The sequence below is a fragment of the Alligator mississippiensis genome, chromosome 2, assembly GCF_030867095.1.
Source record: "Alligator mississippiensis isolate rAllMis1 chromosome 2, rAllMis1, whole genome shotgun sequence".
NCBI lineage: Eukaryota > Metazoa > Chordata > Crocodylia > Alligatoridae > Alligator > Alligator mississippiensis.
Genome location: NC_081825.1, coordinates 192396332 through 192421766, shown reverse-complemented (window position 1 = coordinate 192421766; position 25435 = coordinate 192396332). Strand labels below are relative to the sequence as shown.

The 25435-nt window shown below is 41.7% G+C and overlaps 1 protein-coding gene across 10 annotated transcripts in view; it reads right to left on the bottom strand.

Annotated features, from left to right (window-relative positions):
• The window catches only part of USH1C (USH1 protein network component harmonin), a 93582-nt gene extending 70441 nt beyond the window's left edge, over nucleotides 1-23141 (bottom strand). Inside the window, exons 1-4 of one of the 10 annotated variants that reach the window (XM_059722616.1) lie at nucleotides 22955-23141; nucleotides 15143-15210; nucleotides 12251-12394; nucleotides 10902-11040 (exon numbers count right to left, since the gene is read on the bottom strand). In XM_059722616.1, coding sequence (XP_059578599.1) covers nucleotides 10902-11040; nucleotides 12251-12394; nucleotides 15143-15210; nucleotides 22955-22990 — 387 coding nt within the window. In that variant the 5' untranslated portion in view covers nucleotides 22991-23141. The remainder of the gene's footprint in view (nucleotides 1-10901; nucleotides 11041-12250; nucleotides 12395-15142; nucleotides 15211-22954) is intronic. The other 9 variants (XM_059722617.1, XM_059722615.1, XM_059722618.1 and 6 more) reach the window with 9 other exon arrangements.
• Nucleotides 23142-25435: the final 2294 nt, after the last annotated feature.

Below are 25435 nucleotides of genomic sequence, written 5' to 3'. Positions count from 1 at the left end.
GGACAGAAGAACAGCAGCCGGCCAGGCAGTATAACTTTTCCCTGTCTGCTCCCCTGGGACAGACTGAGCAGGCAGCCACAAGTAAGTAATGTCCTGGGAGTTGGGGGAGGCAGGACGCACCCCAGGGATGGAGGGGAGTCCCAGATGACAGGAGGAAGCCCAGCATGTGGAGTCCTTACTTTTCAGCCCTCCAGGCCCCTGCTGCTCCAAACCTGAGCAAACACTAACACCTATCAACATGTGTGGCTCACGGTGTAAGGTGTAACAAAGCTGGGCATATTTATACCCAGTATCGGTGTTGATCTAGTAAAGAATCACCTTGAGAGGCTGGGCACCTTCAAGTGAGCTGGTCCTGACAGATTATACCCTAGAGTACTCAAGGAGCTAGCAGGTGTCATAGCCCAACCATCAGCAAAAATATTCTAAAACTCGTGACATTCAGGTGAAGTACCTGAAGACTGGAAGAAGGCTAATGTGGTACCTATCTTCAAGAAAGGGCAGAAAGTAGATCCTGGAATTACAGGCCAATCAGCTTGACCTCAATCCCTGGTAAGATCCTGGAGAAAATTATCAAGGAGACCCTTCTGAATAAGCTGGCTGAGGGCAACATCCTGAGGGATAGCCAGCACGGGTTTGTCATGGGTAGGTCTTGCCTGACAAATCTCATCTCCTTCTACGACCAGGTGATATATTACCTGGACAAGGGAGAAGAGATTGACGTCATATATTTGGACTTTAAAAAAGCCTTTGGTCTGGTGTCCCATGACCTCCACATGGAAAAAAAGGCCAAATGTGGCCTCAGCTACACCACAGTCCGTTGGCTGGGAAATTGGCTCCGAGGTCAGACCCAGAGAGTAGTGGTCGATGGTAGCAAACCATTATGGTGCTCCATGACCAGTGGTGCCCCTCAAGGCTCTGTCCTTGGAGCTGTTCTCTTTAACATCTTTATCAACAATGTGGGCATTGGTGTCAGAAGTGTGCTGGCTAAGTTCGCTGACAACACTAAACTTTGTGGCATAGAGTCCACACCAGAGGACAGGCTAGTGATCCAGGCTGACTTGGATAAACTTAGCAAGTGGGCAGATACAAACCTGATGACGTTTAATACCGATAAATGTAAGGTACTCCACCTTGGGGAAAAAAACCCTGCAGCATATTTATAGGTTCAGCGGTGCTACGCTTGCTACCATCACTGCTGAAAGAAACTTGGGGATCACGATTGACCACAAGATGAACATTAGCCACCAATGCGATGTCGCAGCTGGTAAAGCAAACAAAGCTTTGGCTTGCATTCATAGATGCTTCTCAAGTAAATCTCAGGATGCTATCCTCCCACTGTACTCGGCCTTGGTGAGCCCACAGCTGGAGTACTGCATCCAGTTTTGGGCTCCACAATTCAAGAAGGATGTTGAGACGCTTGAGAGAGTCCAGAGGAGAGTCATGCGCATGATCAGAGGGCAAGAGAATAGGCCTTATGAAGAGAGGCTGAGAGCCATGGGACTCTTCAACCTGGAAAAGCGCAGGCTCAGGGAGGACCTGGTGGCTGCTTATAAGTACATAAGGGGTGTACATCAGGACCTGGGAGAACATCTCGTCACCAGAGCACCCCAAGGAAAAACAAGGACCAACAGTCATAAACTCCTCCAAGACCATTTTAGGCTGGCCATAAGAAAAAAATTCGTTACTGTCCGAGCCCCCAAGACCTGGAATACACTCTCTCCAGAAGTGGTGCATGCACCTACTCTAGACTCATTCAAGAAACACTTGAATGCTTATCTTGCTGGGATCCTTTGACCCTAACCGACTTCCTGCTCCTCTTCAAGGTCCCTTCCAGCCCTAATGTCTATGAAATCTATGAAGCCATCATATGTGATAAATATTATTACATCTTTATATCTGAGAATCTTTTTGGGGAATATATATATTTAGGAATTCAAGGCCAGTGAAGTACCTTGGAATCCTATGATACCACAGAAACAACATGGACAGTTTCCATTATTCTGAACGTAACCACCTTGATCTTCTCTTTGTTGTACTTTTTAACATTGTATTTTTCATTTGTATGTTCTTCTAGTGCTCCACTTTGTTATCTAAACAATCTCGTTCATAGAAGTATAGGTTTCCTAAGAGAAATAAATGTTCACGTACATGGAATTGAACTGATTCTCATTGTTCATGGCTCTAAACTGATGTGTTCACTCCACCTACTGGACAAACAACATCATAAAAGATGGGAAGGCAAGTCGTGGAATTTTCAAAAGAACTAGTATTGGCTTAACTCTCACTTCAGTAAAAGCAATGGAGTTTTGGTGTGGTTTCTTAACAGGAGCAGAGCCAGGCTCTCTGTAGCTGAAGGGGACAGGGTTAGGGGAAATGACCCCAAGTTATAAAAGGGGAAATTTGGGTTGGAGATAAGGAAAAACTTTCTAACTATGAGGGTGGTTAAGCACTGAAACAGACTACCGAGGGAGGCTGTGGAATCTCCATCCTTGGATTTTTTAAGAGCAGGTCAGACTGAAACTTGATTTGGACGATTAGTCAAGGACAATCCTACCTTGAGCAGGCGATCTGACTAGATGACCTCCAGAGGTTCTTTTCCAACCCTGCTGTTCTACAATTCCAGAGCTAAGTGCTTTGAAAATCCCATACACAGTAGAATGACTACACAAATAGGTGGGGCCCGTGTTCTGGCCTCCTGCAGTTTTTATAATACTCTGCATATAGTTACCTTTAATATTAGTCTAACTTGTTCCTGAAATATTCCAAACCACATGAGCTGACCCATGTTAGGGTTGTGGCATCTGTTCTGGAACACCATGTCCTCCTTGAAGATTCAGGGCTAGATAAGAGTGGGCTGAGGTGTGGGATCGTATTATCCTCAGCCTCCTGCCTATCCTAAGAGAGAATTTTGGAGCTTTTTTTTTTTGGAAGCACTTTCAACTCTGGAAAATTCTGGGGCCAGGATTTAAGCTTTGCAACTCACTGCCATGGTACTGTAATGTCAGGATGTGAGGCCTCTGTGGAAAGGGACCTGGGATCCTCAAGTCTCATGGGGGACTTTTACACATGCTCTGAGAAGGGGGGGAGCTGGCACTTTAATTGGAGCGGCTCTGAGAGTCGCTCTAATTAAAGTGCTGCTGCGCCTTGCGTATCAGCATCCACATGCTTAAAAATGGCAGTGGGAGCGCTTAAATCAAAGGTTGTTGGAGCTTAAATGTTATTCCCATTATTTTTAAGTGTGGGAATGCTGATACACAAGATGCAGGAGGCTGCTGGAGTGCAGTAGTTGCTAGGGGTGTGAGAAGCAGGCAGTATTTGATTCGGATTTGGCCTGATTCAGGGAACAGTGATTCAATTTGCTGATTCAGATCACTGTCCTGATTCGATTTAGCCGAATCTGAAGATTCAATTCCTATTCAGAGAATCAGCGATTCAGCCATAGACACAGCTTTATATGTTTTTTCTAGGTACCTCAAGGTACCAGGTGCGGCTCAAGAGTGCTGAGATGGTGGAGTGGATGGAGCGTCCCACAAAAGTGCAGGGGCCCCCGCACCCCTCCAGCTTAGCAATTGGTTGCAGGGGGACAGCGGGTGCCCTGCCCAGACCCAGGAGGCACAAGTCCCCCACATGCTCAAGGGTGGACCTGGAAATAGATCGGAAGTACTTCTAGTCCACTTCTGGGTCCATGCTGGGTCTGCTCTGATGCGTTGGAATTCCAGTGCATCGGAGCAGCCTCCTTGTGTATAGGTACCTTTAAAGCCCATGTAGTCCTTAGGGAAAAAAAACCCACAGAGGATTGTGCAGGAAACCCCTGGTTATTCTAGGCAGATGGTGGGGGAAAGTCAGTGAACTAAAATAACCCTAGAAAGCCTCAGCAGTAGGAGCTTTTAAAGGTTTTTTCTCCAACTTAGCCCAGCTTCCCATAGATATTTTAGTAGGTTAGGATGTGTAACTATTAGGATATGTGCAGCTATTTAACTATGAATATGGAATTTTAACCTCAGTTGGCATGTTCAAATTTGAGCATCTCATGAGTAATTAGTAAAAAAGTAAACAGAAATTTTCTTGTGAAATAAGTTATTTTCCAAAGGGTCAAATGCTGAGCCTTGGGGAAAAATAAGAAAGACTGATATAGAAACTCCTCAGGCATAGTACTGCACTGAGCCACACATGGCAATGGCCTAGTGTCATGGGAAGCCCATGTTTTCAGAGAGTGGATTAAGCTACCGTGCAATGTCACAGTGAAAAATCTTAACTCTGTGACAACAAACTCCAGAGCCTCTGGTGAGCTAGCTCTGGTCCCTACATAATTTTGTGCCATTAAAATAATATCAGTTTAGGGTTATAACTTTTTCTTTTTAATAGTTACATCTGGTACCACCCCCAGCATGCTGAAATACTGGGGTCTTCACTTCTAACCCTTTATGGCTCTCCTTTACTGATCTTCAGGCCTGGAAGGAAATGCAGGAACAACCCTAATGTTTTCTGTGTACCACCCCAATGAAATTTCCCTGGCTAACGGACAGTGAAAAGGCAGAGGGGAGTCAGCACAAACATCAACATAGGCCAGCCTTAAGTCTGAAGCAGTAAAGGCCAGATATTGGTAGGTCAAGCAAAATAGAAGAACAGCAGGAAATAAAAGTTAATTTTAGTGTGAAAGATTTTCTCATATTCAGCCTAACTTAAGAGCACTTATGTACAGAGACTATAACAATTATACAAACTTATATTACAGCAATTGTATATTCAACCAGAGTTCACACCTACTTGGGTTAATTAGAAACTGTTATAAAAATTGTGCCCTGATATTTCTTTCAAAGCCCAAAATTATTATTTTTTTCAGTAGGACAGCACAGGTTTATAGCAGTATATAAACAATAGTGATTATTTTTATCTATCTTATGCAGAGCTCAGTTGCCAGCTATATTTATAATACAGTAAAACCATGTCAAATCTGCATCATTCCTGAGACATGGAAGATTTGCTATTGTTATTGAGTAGAATGATGTGGCAGCATCCTGAGAAATGGCAAGACCCTGGATTCTCTCCCTTTTTTATGAGAGGAACCACGTACTGGTACAGACCACTGACAGAAAAAAAAATGTTCTTTGATTCGGAGGGAAATAGTAAGAAAACTGGCTTTGTTTTTATATTTTCCTCAGCTTTTCATTTAAAAAATAATGACAACAATGGTTGTCGGCAACCAAAATGTTTAATCTGCAGCTCTAAAATTATCAGTTTTCAATAGATATCAGTATATCTATAGGCTGCTGAAAACCAGAGTCATGAGGGTTTACATTAAAACTCTGAAATTTTCCATTCAATCATATATTTCTCCAGGAAACTCTTGTTTTAACTGAATAGCTACTGCCCATTAAAGAAGAATTTCAAATGAAAATTAGTAACCAGTGATGATGATTTTGAAATTGTCTGAGAATTCATTTAGTTTCCCATTTGTAATCACATTGGTCACCTTCACTCCTGTTCAGAGATGTTTACACTGACAAATAATATTGGGGAAGCCAGTGTGAGCTAGCTGCTTGTAATGTGATAGATGCTCTTCCCTGTTTTTTGTTTTGTATGACTATCACTAATGCTGGGTTTGGGAGGAGGATAATCAGGCTGCCTTGTTTTGCTTTTTAATGCACCTCCCTTTCCTTTCTGTCCCAAACCTCTGAATACATGAGTCTCTGCTGTGTGTTCCCTTGAGCACTTGACTCACATGCTATAGGAGAGGAAAATCAAACATGATTTACTGCTATTTGGTTTCCTTTTTCTCTGGACATGCTCCCCAATCACTGAGGGCCTGGACATCTAACACATTTAAACTGTTGTAAATCACATCAGTGTCATGGGCTGATGAAAAATTACACTGGTGCCTGGTATGGACAGATGAGCAGCTACCCAAGGATAGCTGCTGGCAGTTGGTGCTATTATAATACCTTGCTACTAGATAATGGATAAAAGCTTGTTTGTCTACAACAAGGGGGTCAAAGATCCAGCAAGCAGAGCAGTATCATCCAGCCTGCAGTGCTGCCTCTACATGTAGCATTTGCTGGCTCTGGCCCTAATCACTGCATACAGTGCATGGAGCCTATTTGATGTTAGCTGTACATGGCACAGAGCCAGTCTGGGGCATGAGCTGCATGCAGCACCTGCATTGGACTGGCCCTGAAAGCTGGATCCAGGGACATTCTGGCTAAGGTCCAGAGACCAGCCCCACATCCCAGATCCAGTCACAGGGCTGGTTCAAAGCAAGTGCCACATGCAGTGCACATCCCATACCACTGCTGCACGCTGTGTGTAGCACAAGCTCCAGACCAGCCCCAAGAACTGTCACGCACAAGGCCAGGGCCAACATTCACTACATATGGCATGCAAGGCTGCAGCTGGCGCACATGCTGCAAATACTATGCACAGGCCAGTCCAGGGTACATGCTGTATGTGGCCCCTGTACCGGTGTGGCCCTGCAAACTGGATTCAGCACGTGGGAGGCTCAACTTTGTCTGCAGACTGGCCTCATGCCCCTCAGACCAGATGATTTTGATGTCTTTGGTTTATGTCTACCCTGGGATAACTGTGGACACACAAGACTTGTACTAGTGTTGTGTAACTCTTGATATTTCCTATAGCATTGCTACAGAAGATTTATGCAAATTATACCGATATGGAGGGTTATGTCATCTGTCCAGTTCTTATTTACACTGGTATATATCCATCACATATTCAAATCTTTCTCTCCTCCTCTTGTGATCTTTAGTTAATTAGAAACTGTTATAAAAAAATTGTGCCCTGATATTTCTTTCAAAGCCTGAAGTTATTTTTTTTCCAGTAGTACAGCACAGATTTGTAGTAGTATATAAACAATAGTGATTATTCTTCCTATCATATGCAGTGCTCAGTTGCCAGCTATATTTATAAATACATTAAAACCATGTCAAATGTGCATCATTCCTGAGACACCTGGCAGAAACGGAGTAAGTGTTACTGAAGCCCTTCTGTTCTCCATCTACCCCTATAGCTCCATATGGTTACAAGCAGCTACTTCAGGGATAGCCAGCCCAAGAATGTTGAAGGGATGAAAAGGCAATAAACTGAATGGCTTCTTTCAGTAGAACTTGCCACATCCAAGAACAGGGACCTAGAAAACGTTTCTCAGACAGTTGCTTGCAGCATGCTCTTTCTTCCACTAACTATAAAAGGCCATCCAACTTGGTCTCCTTCAGGCTATATGTAACTTCCCCTCTTGTCTACCCTGTGGGTCAGCTTTAACAGAAGGGCTGATGAGCAGCACTTTTGGATTGCTTAGCCAACTGCCTGGTGATTAATGCACTTTGCTGGGAAGTGGCAGACATGGATTCAAAGCCCATTGATGGGGGAAGAGGTTAAAATGTGGGTTTCCTACTCTTTAGACCTCTAACCTAAGTAGGTGTTAGTAACCTAAAGCCTGTGTGTCATTTGATCCAGCCCACAGATATGGGGCCTCAATGGCATTTGGCAGCAGGGGAGCTTCAGCTGTGGCATGCTACGGTGGGAAGAAATGGCAGCAGCCAGGTCCTACCATCCTCCCACTTCTAACCTGAGCTGGATCATTCTGGCCTGCAACCTGAAAAGGTTAACTACTGGCTAGACTACTGGGCTAAATAATGGGGGTTCCTCACCTTTGTGTTCCTTTGACCAAATTCCTGGGAATTTACAGACTTAAATACCTTCCCAGATGGAATAGCACTGCCACAAAACTTAAGTGGCAGTAGTCCATTTCTTTTGAGCATGCCTGGAAGGGCAAGACTAGCTGCACAAGTGGAAACAGAATCTAAAATAGTAAGTTTACGAGAAACAAAGTGCCTCTCACATATCCATATTTAGACCTGATAAGTCATACTTAAATGACTTAGTCAAAACAGGATTTGGGCCTTAGAGTAAAAAGTGAATGTAAAGTGAATGCAAAAGAGTGACAGAGCTTGTTTAAAGGTGCAAAGCGACTTTATTAGGGCTAATAAAGTAAGAGACTAAAAAAGACTCGAAGGGCATGGAATGAGATAATATCTTTCATTTGCTTTTACATTTCAAGAAAAAGAATTTGCGCAGTGATCAAGATGCATAATCGTATAAAATGTGTTTCAAATTTCCAGCTTTGTATATTCTTTATTCATGCTAATCTCAAATCCTTTGTACTCAACAGAATCCCCATAGATATGACTATCTGAGAAAGCAGTACAAGAGAGGGATGAAATACATTAATGCATGAAAGGACTAAATGCTCTCCATTCAAAAAAAATTGAAAAATTGAAGGAAAAAGATCAAGACTACAAATGCTTCCATGAAATGCCCTGATTAATCAAGCATCTTAAGTAATACAGAGACCATTTCAAGGAATAATCATCATGCAAAATGAATTAGAATAAAAAAAAGCAGGGTCAAAAACTGATGTTATGATAAAAGATCATTATACCTTTCTCAGACAGCATTTTCAGGTTAGAAAATGCGTAGAGATTTAGTAAAATAATGCAGATGGGTGAAATTTCAGAAGCAGTTGGCTTTACCATGAGACAGCAATTTAGAACAATGGGTTGCCTGTCAACTCTCTGTATTCACTTGGTTTTATAAAGTGTCTAGTACCGCCTATTATGAAGGCACCTCGAGCTGATCCTTAACACCACATACCAACAAACGCGAGCCAGACAGATTAGCCAAAAGCACCATCTGTTCATTAATACATATAACCAAGTCTAACAAATTCACCATAAAAACCTCTGGGATTTTCCTTCTTTGTTCATATTTTGCCTTTGGCTGGGAAACACAAATAAAGTTTTGAACTATGGTACGACTAGCACAACTGCTCAGAGTTCCAGTCAGCTTCCTTTATCCTAATTTAATCGGCATAGAATGCCATGGCAAGCAAATATCAGGTGATGTCATCTTGGTCCTTCCCACCAGCATTGTCACCATGCAAGTGTGCTGTCACCTTAACGGTCCTGGATGTTCCAAGAACAACTTCCAAGCTTAAGATTCCAGCTGACTGAAGAACTTCACTAAACTGACTAACTTATTATTTGAAACAAAGTGCAAAACAGAAAAATGATTAGCAGCACCATGGCTGAAGGCAGTAGCTTACGTAGGGGAGGGGAAACAGGGCACCAGCCCTGCGTGCTGTTTAACAGGGAGAGGTGCAAAAATAGTGACATCTCCCACCACAGGCTCAGTCATTGCTGCTGACCACTGCTACCTATGGAGCAGAAACTAATTGTTATGCCCATGGATTATATAGAATGTCCTTTCAGGGCAGTTTAACACAATTGCCATTAATTAATTTCTGTTCATTCCCATTAGTTGTTTCCAGTACAGTCCAATGGCACCTCTTTCCAATACCATTGTGGTTGTTACTTTTCGGCACAAATACTCCATGCAATCTACCATAAAATAGAATTATACTTAAAAATTATTTCCTTATTATGGTATTTACCCAAATCCAAGATAACCTTCCAATAATCTGATGGAAAATTTGATACGTAGTAAATTTACAAATGTGTTATAATTTCCACATAATCTAATTATTGAAGGATCATCTTAAATTCATCCCCACTGCCACTGCAGCATGGAAAGTAGTGGTAAATGAGGAGGTGAGGGGGGACAGGTGGGAGGAGAGGCAGTAATTGGTGGGTAAAGTGGTGGGGAAGCATGTAGTAGGGCAGGCGACAGGGCAAACAGGGTGAGGAGGTGGGGGTATGGGTAAGCGAGGGGGGGGGGGAGGCCACTTGCCCCCTACCACCTGTCCCCCCATTTACTTCCTCCTTGTGTTTGTCCCACTACAGCCTCTGCCTCCCTGAAACCTAGGGTCCCTGAACCCCATTCCCCCGCCCTCCTTCCTTCCCCTCCTCCTCTATCCCATGTTGTTTCTGCCTGCCCACAGCCTCGGACCCCTCCCTTGTTCCCCTGTCTCCACCCCCACCTCTGCCTTCCCTCTCTTACAACCCCCGCCTTCACCTCTTACCTTTGTTTCAGCACTGGCAGGCTCTGCCCCTGTTCTAGCCTGGGACACAGAGCACAGCCCCAGCCCAGCTCTGCAGTGGAAGCATGGAGCTGGCACCACTGCTATGGGTCTGAACAGGGGCCAAGCTCTTAGCCCCAGGCTGGAGCAGGGATGGAGTCTGCCAGTGCAAAGATAAGTGAGGAGGGGTGCATTCAGCCCCCCCCCCCGAGACTGCAGTGGGGCAGAAACAGCATGGGACATGGGGTGAGAGCAGGGGGTGCGGGGGGGGGGGGGGGGGCAGGAGAGGAGGGATAGGCAGCTGCTCCAGGTCCAGCCTTGATCCAAGGCTGGGGGCACAGACAGAGCTGCAGAAGCTGCCTGTCCCCCCCCCCCCCCCCCCCCCCCCCGCCCCTTCATACTCAATTCCAAGATGAGGCTCTTTTCCCCCCCATGTTAAAATGAGGAAAAACCCTCATCTTGGAATCAAGTAAATACAATAGGTGGAATTTACATTTTTATTATCCTCTGTATGCTATGACCTACATATATCAGGCTTTAGCCACTCGCAAAGCTCCTCTTCATTCTCGTTGGAGAAGATCTTCTTTTGTACACACTTTATATTTCATGTTGTTTGGCATAAAGTGAATACTAGTGCTTCAAGTAGTCCTTTTATGCCAGTCTTCAGAACAGGCATATGGCAAACACAAAAAAATTATTTTTTGTTTGTCACCTTAAATGGTGGAAAAAGTTTTAAAAGCACTGCTTGATTTGCCAACTTTCCTGTGCTTGATTAAAAGGAAGACTTACAGGGCACAAGTAATTAAGTGATATCTGCTTAAGGAGATTAAAGAACATTTCTCATTAGATTTTTTCCTAAAACCATGATAAGAGGCCTTTCTACAGTGGCACGTCCAAGAATTTGTTTTCTCACCTGAAGTCCAACGTTGTCTGCTTGTCCACCTTTAACTAACTGAGAGATAAAGAGTCCACAGGTAAATTCCAGTCCTCCTCGCACACTTATTCCAAGCCCTTCAGGATGCAAACGATCCAGTCTCACTTCCTTCAGCTTTCTGCAAAAGTGGAATTTTTCATAGCATTGAATTGAATAATAAGTTGTGACAAGTGAATTTTCATTTTTATTGTTTAAGTATTTTTCACTCATCATACTTGGATTTGAGAAAGAAAAAACTACTAAAGCTACACTTAGATAGTGTGGCCAAACAAACCAGTTGTTATGGAGTAACTTAATCCAATTTTTTTCTGCAGTAATTTTACCCCATCGTAAGAAGTGTACACATGACTAACTTTCCAAAGCTAGTTTCCTTCCATAGATGTTATTACAACATTTTAGCACTAAATAGAGAACCAATTTGCATGGAGGAAAGGGTTAACTCCAGATGAAACTGCTGAAAGGAGAGAATACACAAAATGTACAACTTAATAACCATATCTAGGAGTCACTTGCTAGAATTTTTTTGGTGGTAACTTTACTCCAGAGAAGAAAGAGCTACTGGTAGCATGTACAAGAGATGCTGACTGAATAGTCGTTACTGCACAGTCATTTAGTACTTGTATAAGTAAGTACTAAATGACTGTGCAGTAACCCGTTACTGCACAGTAGCACTGACAAATGGCTTTTTTGTGACGCTGACTGCGCAGCAGCCCGAGACTGTGCAGAAGCATTGTGACTCAGTTTCTGCTATGAGACGCTACTATACAGTAGGCTCTGTATTAATGCTGTGTGATGTGTCTACTTCATTTTTACTGAAAAATAGCCCATTTACTCCACAGTAAGTTTCCTGTGTGTCCATTCCTTAGAGTTTATTCCCTAAAAGAATATCTAGGGCAATGTTAGTTGTTTGCAATGGCACACATATGACTAGACCTGTGTGACTGACTTGCTTTTTCAGTTTGCTAGCTGACTGAAATATTTTGTTTTATAGGAACGAAGCATTGTGGCCTCGTATTTATTTTACTGTCTTTTGCTATTTAGAATTCAAAACTGAAAATAAAATTGTTATTCTACAATAAAAAAATTAAACACTTCTTCTATTGTTTTCCCCCTTTACAACTATTTTGTAAAATGTGATGAATAATTTCAGTCAAACCAAAACTGCAGTTCTTGGCAAATAAAATACTGATAACTAAAATATTGATCCCAGTTTTATATTGAATATAAATATTTATATTCCTCCAAACAACTGAATCAATTACATATCAATAAGCAATTCTTGGTCTGTGTTCACAAGAAATGATCTGTTATATTCTAAACTTCCTTACCTTGACCGTTTTGGTGTAAACTGATCATATTCCACCTGGTGTTTTAATGGGATAAGAGGACGGATGGCATCAAAAAGAGGCAATCTACTTGGTTCATTTATCACAAGCTTTAGGTCTCCCACCAGCACTGGAAGATCCATGGATCTAAAAAATACATCAAAAGCACAGGACTGGGTGAACAATACACTCACTAAAATGATGTTTTGTTTGTAACTTATAAACACTAGTATAGAAACCAGTTCTATTGCATATGTGACTTGATAAAAACATTTTTAATGTAGACCAGAGACAAGTGAGGTACAGTAGTTATCATCTCTATGTCTAACCTGTCTACTGGGTTTTGGTAACTGCCTGAAATTCTTCCCACATTTGAAAAACTTCTGAGTAAATCTGGGCCAGGTTTTGAGTAAATGTCTTCATTTTCCTGGATTCAGAGGACAGATTTATAGTTTTGATCCAAAAAGACACATGCTGCTCCAAGTTAGAGCTAGATTTTGTTTGAATTTTCTGGCTCATTTCAACTTATGCTGCAAAGTGAAATTTTAAAAGATGATAAACCATATAAAACAAAATTATAATGAAACTGAAACCAGTGTGAATGGACACTGGTGATTTTCATGCCTAACAGTTCTTGATACTGCTTTTATCAACTCTGGGATATATTTATGGGGCCACATTGTGTTTTTTGACTTATGAGTCTAAATCTAGATTGATTCCGTTAGTGTAAAAGAAATTACTTTAGTGCAATGGGCAGAAGAATTTATACCATAGTATTTGCCTGTTCCTTGTAAGGTGCTTGTCATCATAGCATTTAGGTTTCCTGGCATTTTACTTGTCTTTACTTGTAGCCAGTTAACATTAACAGAAATTAAATACACCTCAAAATGAGGTCAGATCCCCAAATATTCAAACCAACTTGAAAATGGTATTTACGATTTAACGGATTTTAACTTCTGGCTATGACATGGGTTTTTTCCCCTAAAAAATTCACTCTTTTTTATTATGATCAGTCAGTAAACCTCAGTAGCAATGTCTGATAATTTATTTAAAATGCAGAACAACTTCTGAACTTGAGGGAAAAGTTAATGTTTGAGGTATCTGTTAATTTTGTGACTGTAGGAAAGTTTTAAATAATTAACAACCACTGATTCCTCCCGATTTCACAAGTAACAGGCAAAGCTTTATGAACGGAGAAGCAATTAGGCCTGAGTGAAATCCTATCAGATATGCAGCTGAGTGTATACAAAACTATATCTCAGTACAAAGACCACATGGAAGGGTCTCCATTTCACTTCACTAAGATGCTATTAATTAAGATATGAACAGAAACAATGTCTAGAGTCACCTGTCTATGAAGAGTGGAAAAAATATTCTCATCTTCCTTAAGAAACAGTAGCTCAGATTCTGTCCACCACTTCACCAGTATAAATCCAAAGTCTCACCATTGATTAACATCAAAACACATGGAACTGGTACCTGGCCTAACATCTCACCACTGATATTTTTGCCATAATGTCATAAAATGCTGGAATGTGCAAGGCAGATTTCCATTCAAATGCATTAAGTGCCTTTCTACTGTGACAGTTTAAAATACAATATTTACCCAAATCCAAGACAACTTTGAATTTAAGATGACTCCCAATAATTAGATTCCATAAATGGAAAATTATGTTTATTATAATAAAATAATTATAAAATAAAATGATTATTATAAATAAACTTATGATATTCCACATATGAAGTCTAATTACTGGAAGGCTGTATTCAATTTCTCCACCCCTATCTGCTACAGTGGGGAAAAACAGTGCTGGTAGGGACCATGCCTGTGCTTGTACCTGTGCTTGCCCCCTCCATTTGCCCCCCACTGCCTACCTACCCTACCCCTTGCCCCCCAGTGCCTGTCCCTGGTCATCTACCATCTGTCCCCATTTCCCTTCCTCCCCCTGTTTCTGTGCCTGTCTCTGTGCAACCTGTCCTCCCCCCCCCCTCCCATCTACTCCCCTGCCCCCACCACTTACCTTCTGCGCAGCTCTTGGTCCAGTTCTGGCTCCAGTTTGTAGGCAGTGAGCAGTGGTAGCCCTGGCCTTGGCCCTAGCCCAGCCCACTAGGCAGAAGCAGTGGTGGCAGCCCCCAGGCCCAGCCGAGCCAGAGGTAAGTAGCGGGGAGGGGCAGGCTGGGTGGTCTTCCCTACACTCCCCACCAAGCTTCACACTGTGGGTCTCCCGTACATCCCCCACCCCCTGGACATCCTGCTGTGCACCCCGTCCACACAAGCCATCTGGGTTCAAGGCAGGTGGCAGCTCTGCTCTGGCTTCATCTCCATGCCCAGTGCTGGGACCTGAGCAGTGGCTTGCCCCAGGCCAGTACTTGAATCTTAGACAAGGCTCTTCCCCTCACTGCCCCCTCCTTGTTGATGGGGGGGGGGGAGGGGAACATCGTAGATTTGAGTAAATACAGTACCTTTCCTAAAGTGGAGAAATCTGTAATAATGAGGAATCAAACATAACAAGCAAGATGACTAGTTAAACAATGCCAGTAAAATCATTACCATCTCCAAGCATACTACAGTTTTTTTTCTAGTGAAGGGCCTATTATGTACATGATTTTTTTCACTTTATAGATCCATGAAGTTTTCATTAATTTAATACTTTGTAAGTCTCCAAAGACAAACTAATCCTAATGCTATGCTCAAACTTAAACATCCATTTATTTGTGTGTTAAATCATAAACCTAAAGGGCTTTGTTAAATAAAACTGAAAACTAGTACTTCAGCTAATTTTCTATCGACTATCCTTAGATTTACTGTTTAATTACATTTTTGACTGTTTCATCTTTAAATAAACGATGCAGTAGTGCTATGGCAGCTTTGAAAAGTAGGAAGTTAGAACTTACTGGTGGTACATCCGCAGTACATCGTAAAGATAATCCTTCTCTGCTTCATTGTCAATGAGGAAGTCAACCTGAAAATACAATTGTATCATTTTAAGTCTGTTACCAAATAGTCAGAGCATAGTCCCAAATTCCTGAGCAAAGGACAGTATTCCATGGGAAAAACTCTTTTCATACCTAAATAGGATCTTTGCATTTGAAACTTATTAATGCTACAATACTGACCACCAAGTCAAATTCCTGCTATCACATATTTTTTAATACGAATTTTCCAAAAATATACTATAACATCACATTCTTATCTTACCTGATAATGACTGTACTGCTGAATAAATATTTTCAGAAACCTTTTCGGCCATTCATTAATATAGCACATGCTTTCCCAACCAAAAACGTCACAAGACAATTATACTTTTTGATTAGTGGCTTTAGACTACTGATTTCAGCATCTCTTACACAGTTACGTGAACTCCCATGCTGGACTAGATTCCTCCTCCTAGCTTTAGTATTCTGACAGAGCTTGCTGCTTGCTATTCATTCTTTCCTCCTTCTGCAATAGGGCATTCACTTAAACTAGCATCAGATTACAAGGCTTTCATTTTGCTAGCTGCACTAAAATAAAATTTAAAAGTACAGAGTTTAGATACACCATAAGCCAGAGTCTATCTTCAAAACCCATAAAACCTATAGACTTTTAAAACATCCCACCAGTTTTGCTTTTAGATAAATTTAATGTTTAGGCAAACAATTTATGTCTAATCTACAGGCTAAAATTACTGTAACAAAGTTCAATGACAAATTTGTATATTTAAACAATTTTTATTTTAGGTTCACAACACTGATGTCACATCCTAAATTTATTAAATGTTTCACACCATATTGTATGCTACTTCTTGCTCTCCTTTTATGTGTACTTTCCTATGACTCCCTCCAAGAAGATACTTTTATAGTATTTCTTTTTTTTTTTTTTATAGTATATAATTTCTAAGTTTTAATTATGCACCGGGTAATACTGCTTGATTAAACCATACTAATAAGCACTCTGCAACTATGAATTTCAGAGACAAAGCGTGCATAAAAATAAAACCATATGCTTGTACTCATAAACTTTTTGATTCAGCTTAATTATACATAATGGAAACTCAAGATAATACAGATGGTGCCAAATTTACCATTGGACTACACTCATACAACCAGACTGGTTTTACTAGTGTTACACAATATCTGTCCTGGCCCAGAGGACCCAACTGCCACTTGCAGGTCAGGTGTTAGGAAACAAATATACTCTGTTTGTAGCCTGAAAGCATCTAACACCAGCTTTCACACACTGGATTTTGTCATGCCTTCATCTGCAACGTTAAAGAACCTTCGATTGTCAAATATTCCCCTTGTGTAGGAACTTACAGTCAGCAACTGTCATATTATAATGTAAGCCCTCTTCTGAAAGGTATTCAAAACACACCGACACATCCTTCAGGAGACTTAAGAGCCAGAACTCAACCTGCTCCCTCCTGTGTGACCCTGAAAAAATGGCACATTTTTTCTCAATCTGCTGTGTGGCTTGGGAGTCTAGCAGCCATAGGCCTATTTAAGGCCTTGGAATGGCATGCCCGCTGTTCCTCACAATTTTCAGCGGTGGGAAGTGTACATAGTATAAATCTTGCTGTTTCTTCTTCCACAACATCCATCCTGTCCCCTCTGTGCACACTGCTAAACCTCTTATCCAGGCCCTAATAATTGTATGGCCTAACTACTGCAACTTCATCCTTTTTGGTTTGTCAAACAAGTCAAAACTCTGCTGCTACAATCAACCTGGCCAAGTTATAGCACCTCTTTCAGAAACACAGCCAATCTTGATTGAAAGCAGTTCCCATGATGAATAAACTATCATACAAATTAATAGGTTATTTACTCCCACTGCTAAACACCTGTTTCTTGCTTGTAGTCTGAAAAGCTAAAAACAGACATTGTGTTTAATCCTGAGCTGATTGTCCCAGGTTTGACTCGCATTAAAAATTGGTGCATGTATATTGGGGGAAGGAGGGAAAAATGGTCTTTACAATTGCAGCTTGAATACCAGTTAACTAGAATTAGCTACTATTGCCTCAGCCCGAAGCGTTAATTTGGATACTTTGCACGTACTTAATGCATGACAGTGGATCCCAGGATAAAAGGCTTTGCCCCAGGAGAAATCCAATGTCCGTCTTTAGACAGTGTGAAGCACAAATTTTCATGCAATGGATTTTGTTATGCCTTGCCTTCATCTGCTAAATTAAAGTACCTTTTATTGTCAAAATATCTTTCTTGTATAAGAACTTACAGATTGATCATGTTACCTCCTCATTTTCTCTTGAGAAACTAAACCAGCAAACCTCCTTTAAACTCTCACTGTAAAGCAGATTTTCTAAACCTCAGATCCAGTTTTTTAACCCAAAATGTCAATATTGTTTTCAAGTATGAGCAGTGTTTAGCGCCCTACCACATGTTCAAATTAATATTGGATAGAAACCAGCTATAAACTTGCTACACATTTTCAAGCACTAACTTTGCAGCTGGGTGGATCTTTTAATAGCTGGATGGACATTTTGATGGCGTGATAACTACTTTGCATGTGTGGCCAGTCTAAACTTATTGCATGACTCAACAGTTAATTGCATGATAATTACTTTGTACATGTGTCTGGTCTAAACTAATTGCATGATTAACCAATTAATTGCATAATATAAGTAATATATGGCAGGGACTTTAGAAAGAGTATTCCAGCCACAATGTCACTATGGGCATGCTTACAGAACCATCTTCAGCACAGTACAAGGAGGCCTAGCTGGCTTTAAACTAGACAGACTGCTACTACTATGCAGTTGGCCACAGCTGCTCTTAGCTCAGGGCAGACTCATTTACCACGCTTCTTGATATATCACCTTGTACATGCTGGCACTGACACCTCCTAGTTCTATTAGACAGTCTCTTGCAGATGCAACCAAAGATCACATGCACTCTCTTGGACACTGCACAAACACATTCAATTGTTTATGTATTCTAACCTCTAATTCCTTTTCTGAGTCAGTGCTTTGTAAAATATTACCCTGTATTAAGGATTATACTAAAGATTAAGTTTGGAAATGTGATTTACATTCTTGGTTCCTTGTTTTACCTTTCTTATATTTAGCTGTATTAAAATTTCCTTTTTCCAAGCAAGCCCACTTTACCACATGACCCAGATGGGTCTAACTCAGTGGTTGCCAACCAGTGGACCTCGATTGACTGGTAGATCTCAGAGCCTCTTGGAACTAATCCAAGGCTGGGGCTGGTGACTGAGTGCATATGCATGCACACGCGTGCCCAACCCCTAGCCCAGCAGGTCAGTCTATGGGGGCTGGAAGGGGTGGGGGCCAGATCAAGACTCCCACAGTCAGGGACAGTGCTGCAGAGGCAGACACAAGGGTAAGTTGAGTGGGGCCCCCGCCAACCAGGCGGGTGGTGGGAGTATTGAGCCTGGGTGACTCATCCAGGGGTGCAGGGTGGTTCCTGCCACTGTGTGCACCCAGTGGAGGCTCTGGGGGCCATGTGTCCCCCAATCTGTGTGAGGTGGAGGCAGCTGCGGTTGTGGGCTGGGCTTTGCTCCCCGAGCCCAGCTACAGCCCGCCCGTGAGCAGCCCAACACCATGCAAGTCCCACTGCTGGGCGGGTAAGGGACGAGGCTCATTCCAGTGGCTGGATGCACGTGGCGTTGGGCTGCTCCTGGGCCAGCTGAAGCTGGGCATGGGGTGCAAAGCCCAGCCTGCACATATGGGGGGGGGCACGTGGTCCCCCCAAATGCTAGGCAGCACTGGCAGCTGCAGCAGCAGTGAGAGAGGGAAGGGGGCTGAAGTAGGGACAGGCCCTGCACAGCTGGGGTGAGGGATGAATGGTGAAGGAGAAAGTCGTAAGCAGTGAAGGAAAAAGTAAGGAGAGATCTGCCCTGCCTCCCCCTCCTCCCCCCACAATAGCTCCTTCCCTCACAGACTTACCTGCTGGGGAGGCTTTCCCCCAAATAATTTTTTCTCCCTCTGCCTAGATCTGTGCCCCCCGTCCCCCCCCGTTCCCTCCCCACAGACTTACCTGCGGGGGGGTGGAGGCTGGGCACACATGGTAAATCATGGGTTGCTTTTAAATGCCAAAGGAGACACCATTGAGACAAAGGAATATCACACATCATTGGTTTATGACAGTGATTCTCAGCCAGGGTGACTTGAGATCCTTTGAAGGGTGCCCCAGGAAATGTGAGGAGATAAGCAGATACAGGAAGGCTCAGGCTCCAAGTATGATTAGATAAGCTAATAGGGGCAGGCTCAGGCTCTTCCTGCCTGGCTGTCCCCCAACCCCTACTGCCTAGCCCCTCTGCAAGGAGGCAAGCACAATAATAAATCAATTGGTTCTAGAAATGGGGTGCCACTGCTCAATTCACAGAAGTTATTGAAAGGTGCCTCGCGTCAAAGGATGGGTGTCTTTGACTCTAAAAAGGTTGAGAGCCACTGGTTTAGAGCATTTATCAACATAAAAACTAGCTCAGTTAAATACTGAGCCCGACTGCAATAAAAAAGTTCAGCAGAGAAACAATATTAAGATGCATAAGGAACAAGTTGTAGCCATATTAAAATTTTAATGTTATTGTTCAAGGCAAAGACATTATTTCACCTACAATGCTGTGTTCAGTTATGGTTACCCTACCTCAAAAGGGTATTAACAATAGAGAGGGTATTCAGATGATGAAATTTGAGGCATGGAAAAACTTCCACATGAAGAGAGACTGGACAGATTAGAACTGTCAGCTTGATTTAGAGAGATTTAGGATAGAGATGTAGAAAATAATGGCCAGCAAAATATGAGTGGGGTGCTCCTATTTTTACTTCCTCATAATTTGAGGCCCGGGTAACATTCCATGAACTTGAAGAGAAGATTTCAAGCTGATAAAAGGAAATACTATTTTCACATTGCATAGTTAATTTGAGGAATTCTCTACCACATCGCCTCTCAACCTTTTTAGACTCAAGGCACCCCTCTGACAATTCCAACTTCTAGTTTTCACTTGTTTTTTGACTACAGAGAAATAATGAAGCAAGTCATCTGCTGCAAAGAGCTAAGAAAGACCACAACAGGTCAGAATGTTTTTAACATTATGAATTCCTATTTAAAAACTCTGGTTTTATTTTGTGAATCATATTTGTACGCCTAATAGTACTAACATTGAGTGGTACCTTGGGGCACCCTTGAAAGGATCTCAAGGCACCCCAGGCTGCTACGACACTCTAGTTGAGAATCACTACTCTACCACAAGACACTAGAGACAAAAGTTTGGAAGATTTTAATTAAGGAGACATTTATCTGACTACAGAGAACATCCAGAGTTACATGGGAGACAAAAATATAAAAAGAATATAAACTACTCCTATTTCAGGATGTGAGCTAGCCTCTGGAAAGTGTTAGGTGCTGTTATGGACAGGTTTTTGACAAGTTATACTACAGTTGCAGTTTCTTTCCCCTTCCTTAAAAGATTCTGGTACTGGCTATTATCAGAAACAGAATACCTGACCACTGGTTTAGTTCAATCTAATAGTTCCTGTTTCTATCTCTGCAGTCAATATAGGTTTAATATCCAAATGCATTATGAATAAACAGATGTGGAGACAAAGGATACTACATGTAAGTATGAACACACATCATAAATGCAAAATTTGTTCTTTCCTTAACTTCATTAACTATACTTTTAAGCCTAGGAGGATACAAACAAACCAGAGATGAACAAGCCGTTACAACATCTCCTCAATTTTACACTATGAAAAAATACCTAGATTGGAAAATAAATAAATTTTAAGGAGACTTTGTACAAATAATATATAGCCTGGTTACTTAACCCAAGTCATTTAGAACTACAAGATTATGTGGGCTCTTACCCAAAGGGTCAAGAGTCACAGTATTGTGCGTCTCAAGAGACATATCACCTTACACCAGTTACAGAGAATGACATGAAAAATAAATGTAGATATTTTCATTAGAAAATAAAACACTATTTATATAGATTCAAAATAAACTCAACTGATACAGAAATGGCACACATTCATTTAAGGACATCTTTATAGTGGTTGTGTAACTCTGAATTGTAGAATACTACTAAGTAAATTATTTGCCTGAGGATGTTTAAATAAGACAGTTAATTTCATTGCAAAATTCTTTTTAATTTCCGGTAATAATAATGATTAAACCCCAAAACACAACCATCTAGAGTAATTTAGCATCTGGCATACATTTGTTTCTTCAATAGAACAAAAACATGGGAACAGTATCTGAACTGCGTAATATAACATTTGTAACTGAAATGGTATATAATTAAAGCAACAGCCCAGATACACCAGCTTTCAAGATACTGTATGGACCTTTTGGTTTCCTAGGAACATAGAGGGAAATGCAAGTAAACTGTTATAAATTCTGCCTGGCAGAAAGGGAGAAAATAATAAAATTACAAAAATCAAATATAAATTGCATAAAACGGATAAGAAAGTCAGAGGCTATGGCTGGATATTTTTATTACAGTACCTCAAAAGAGTAAATATATAAAATTCTGAACTAACGAACAGACTAATATGTTGGTGTTGTAGGCTGATTTAAGCAAAGGGCTAGATCCTGAATTCCTAATAAAAGGTAATATTTACTTGCACATGCATTGCTTTTACTTTCATGCCCAAGATTATTTATAAATGATACATAACATGAAAGAGAATAGGGTAAAAGACCCAAGATGGTAATTATTGACTCAGAAGCTCAGGCTCTACCTAACCTAACCCAACCCTGTGATAAGTACACGCCAGTTAGTGACGTGGAAATTTTTATTGGACAACCATAGTCAGCCGTAAATTTCAATTGCAAAATGTATCCAGTCTTCATTTATGTTGTTGGAGTTGCTTCTCCATAAAGGTTTCTTCTTGGTCCCTCTACCTCATTTTAAGATATTGCTTCTAAAAGCTTTTAGGACATGTTTATGCTTAACAATAAAAATATACAGATACATCCAGTTATGTTCTCATCAGAAGCCGGGTAAAAAAAACACCAAGTTGCCTAGTAGAGAAGATCTTGAAGGAAGGTTGAGGAAAAAGAAAAATCTCAACTGGAAACTTGAGAAAGAGTCTTTTTCGGCAGAGGCTTCAGGCTGAACTTGCTTACTAGATGCTAGCCTTTATTTTTCAAAAGTGGCTGCACACCAAGTAACAAATGGCCTTCGCTGAGGCTTTGCTTGGGTCCGGGACAAAGTGACCTGTTGCCCCAAGTGCCCGGCTAGCTTTCTCAAGAGCGTCTGCTGCCGATGGCTGCACGCACCATTGCCCACACAAATGTCAAGGCGGATCCGAATCCCTTTTGAACATTGCCCTTTCATGCCGCTCTCCTGCAAACGGCCGAGCCATGGACTTTGGGCCTCGCTTTTCACTTCCCCTTTTGAGAGCTGGCTGCTATGACTGCTTCTCTTTCCTTTTCCCGCATAACAAAGCGGCTTTTGTTCACTAAGGGCAGCTCTTCCCCCTTACGCACCCCAAGGGATGCTTCCCCCATCCCCAGTCTTCTTTTGTCTTCTCTTTACAAGTTCTGGTCAGTTTAAACGCCTGCCCTTCTTTGGGAGGAGGATGCCGGGGGCTTGTCAGTGCCTGGCTCCCAGCTCACTTGCCGGGCAGTTCATGGCAGGGCCAGGTGCGGGGCGGGAGGCGCCTTCCCCCTCACCAGGCAGCACCGAGGCGAAGCCGCGCTCCTCCGTGCTCCACGGAGCGCCCTGCCAGGCCCGGCCCTTACCTTGTGCCGGAACTCCCGGGCCACCTTGCGCTCCATGCCCACTGCCGCCCTGCCCGCGCCCTGCTCCCGGCTCCTGCCGCTCCCGGGCCGCGGGGGGAGGCGGCCGCCGCCAGGGGGAGCGGCGCCAGCGGGCACCTTTCTCCGCCCTCCTGGCCCGCCCCGGCGCGGCCGGCAGCGGGAGCCGGGCCCCGCGGGGCTTCGTCCGGGCCGCCGAGCTCCGGAGCAGCCGCGGAGTCCAGCGTGCGCCTCGAGGGGCGCTAACACGTGTCATGGATGGGTTTTATTAGGCTGTCACTAACATGATTTAATATGATTGGTGGGGTTTATAATAAAAGGTGATATATAGACTTTATATTTCATATGAGATATATAAATAGCACGCACATATGGACACACACACATATACACGCAACACATAATTAATGTGATTTATATTTCATATATCAATAGCATTCACACAAACATATATACCCATGATATATATGGTTAATTAAATTTATATTGAATAGGGTGCATATCAATAACACATGCACACAAATATATATATTGTGTGTGTGTGCGTATTATTTATCTGCATTATATTCAATATTAATATTATTTATATCATGTATATATGATTGATATGATACACATAAATAACCCATGCACGCAATCATATATACACGTACATGCACACATATATATACACATGCATATGTACACGTACACATAATGTAACTATATAATTAATGATTTATATTTAATATATACAAATCACACAAACACACATAAATATATACACACATATACGAAATGTAATTATATATCAACATAAGTAATGATTTATATTTAATATATACAAGTCACACAAACATACACAGACACATAAATATATACACATATACGAAATGTAATTATATATCATTAACATAAGTAATGATTTATATTTAATATATATACAAATCACACAAACATACACACACATAAATATATACACATGTACATGTATAACACATACATAATGTAATTATATATAATCTGATTCATATTTAATAAAATCACTTGCACAAACATATACACATGCACATATATATACATCCATATATGCACATAGACATAAATATACACATAACATAATTATATATATTAATATGCCTTATATTTAATATAATATAGAACACATACACATAATTAAAATTATGTATATTGAATATACTATATAATACACATATACATATATAAACACATACTTTACACATAAACACATGTACGTGTGTGTGTTGTGTGTGTGTGTGTGTAAAACATTTATGCAAAAGGGAAGGATTTGTCAGGGTGATACCTTTTATGGGACCAACTGGGTAGATTTCAGGATAAACTACATATATCGGCCAATAAAAAAAAAAGAGATCACCCTAAAACATCTTTGCCTCTTGCCTCATTTCTGGACTATAATTTTTTGCCTTACAAAAGGGCAAGGATTATGAATGGTATGAAAGGATTTCCACATGAGGAGAAACTAAAGAGGCCAGGCTTGTTCAATTTTGAAAGAGAGACACGAGAGAGGAGGAGGGTTTACAACATATTAAATGGCAAAGAGAAAGTAGATAGGGATTTATTATTTACTCTCTCTCATAAGACATGAACTAAGGGTCACAAAATTAAACTAGAAGGCAGTAAATGTAAAACTAACATTTCTCACAGGAGGGCCACTCTCTCTCCAATCTCTCAGTCCTGATCCTCAAGGGAAATTTACACAACACATCCCAGAGACGAGCCTATGAGCTCCATTTCATCAACCTGCTGGATACTAGAGATCAGGGACTAAACACAGACATTGGATTTTTGATACATTACAATCTGCCTGGCAACTGACTCCCCAGCCCAGCCCAGCCCCTGGCTTGTTTACTTTTCATTCCATCCAGGAAGAGCACGCAGCAACTGCTGCAGCGTCCTTAGCCTGACGAAGGGTTTTTGAACCCGAAAGCTTGCTTAATAACTATTCTCCAACCATTTGGGTTGGTCTAATAAAAGATATCAAATTCACCCAAGGAACCTTGTCTGCCTATATCCTTAGACCAACACGGCTACAACCTAAACCCCTGCAAACTAACAGTATGTAATTAAAGGGTAGACCTCATTTCACACAGCATATAATTGAAGTGTGGACCACATTGGTTCCAGATGTTGCAGAACTTGATGGTTTAGCCAGATTCAAAAAGGGATGGGACAATTTTTTGGAAGATAGGTGTATAAGTAGCTAGTGTGCAAGGTAGTTCAGGATATAGCCCCTGAATTAGAACTTCCTAGCCTTTAAATGCTGGAGGCTGCAAGTGAGAGAGGAATGGTGCAAAAAAACCCCTGGTTGTACCTAGTTCATTCTCCCTTTCAGCATCTTCTCTCTGCCTGCGCGTGACAGGATGCTGGGCTAGAGGGACCATTGGTTGGACCCAATAAATGGCAGTTCTTATGTTCTTATGGCCATCATGGCTACAACATCACCCT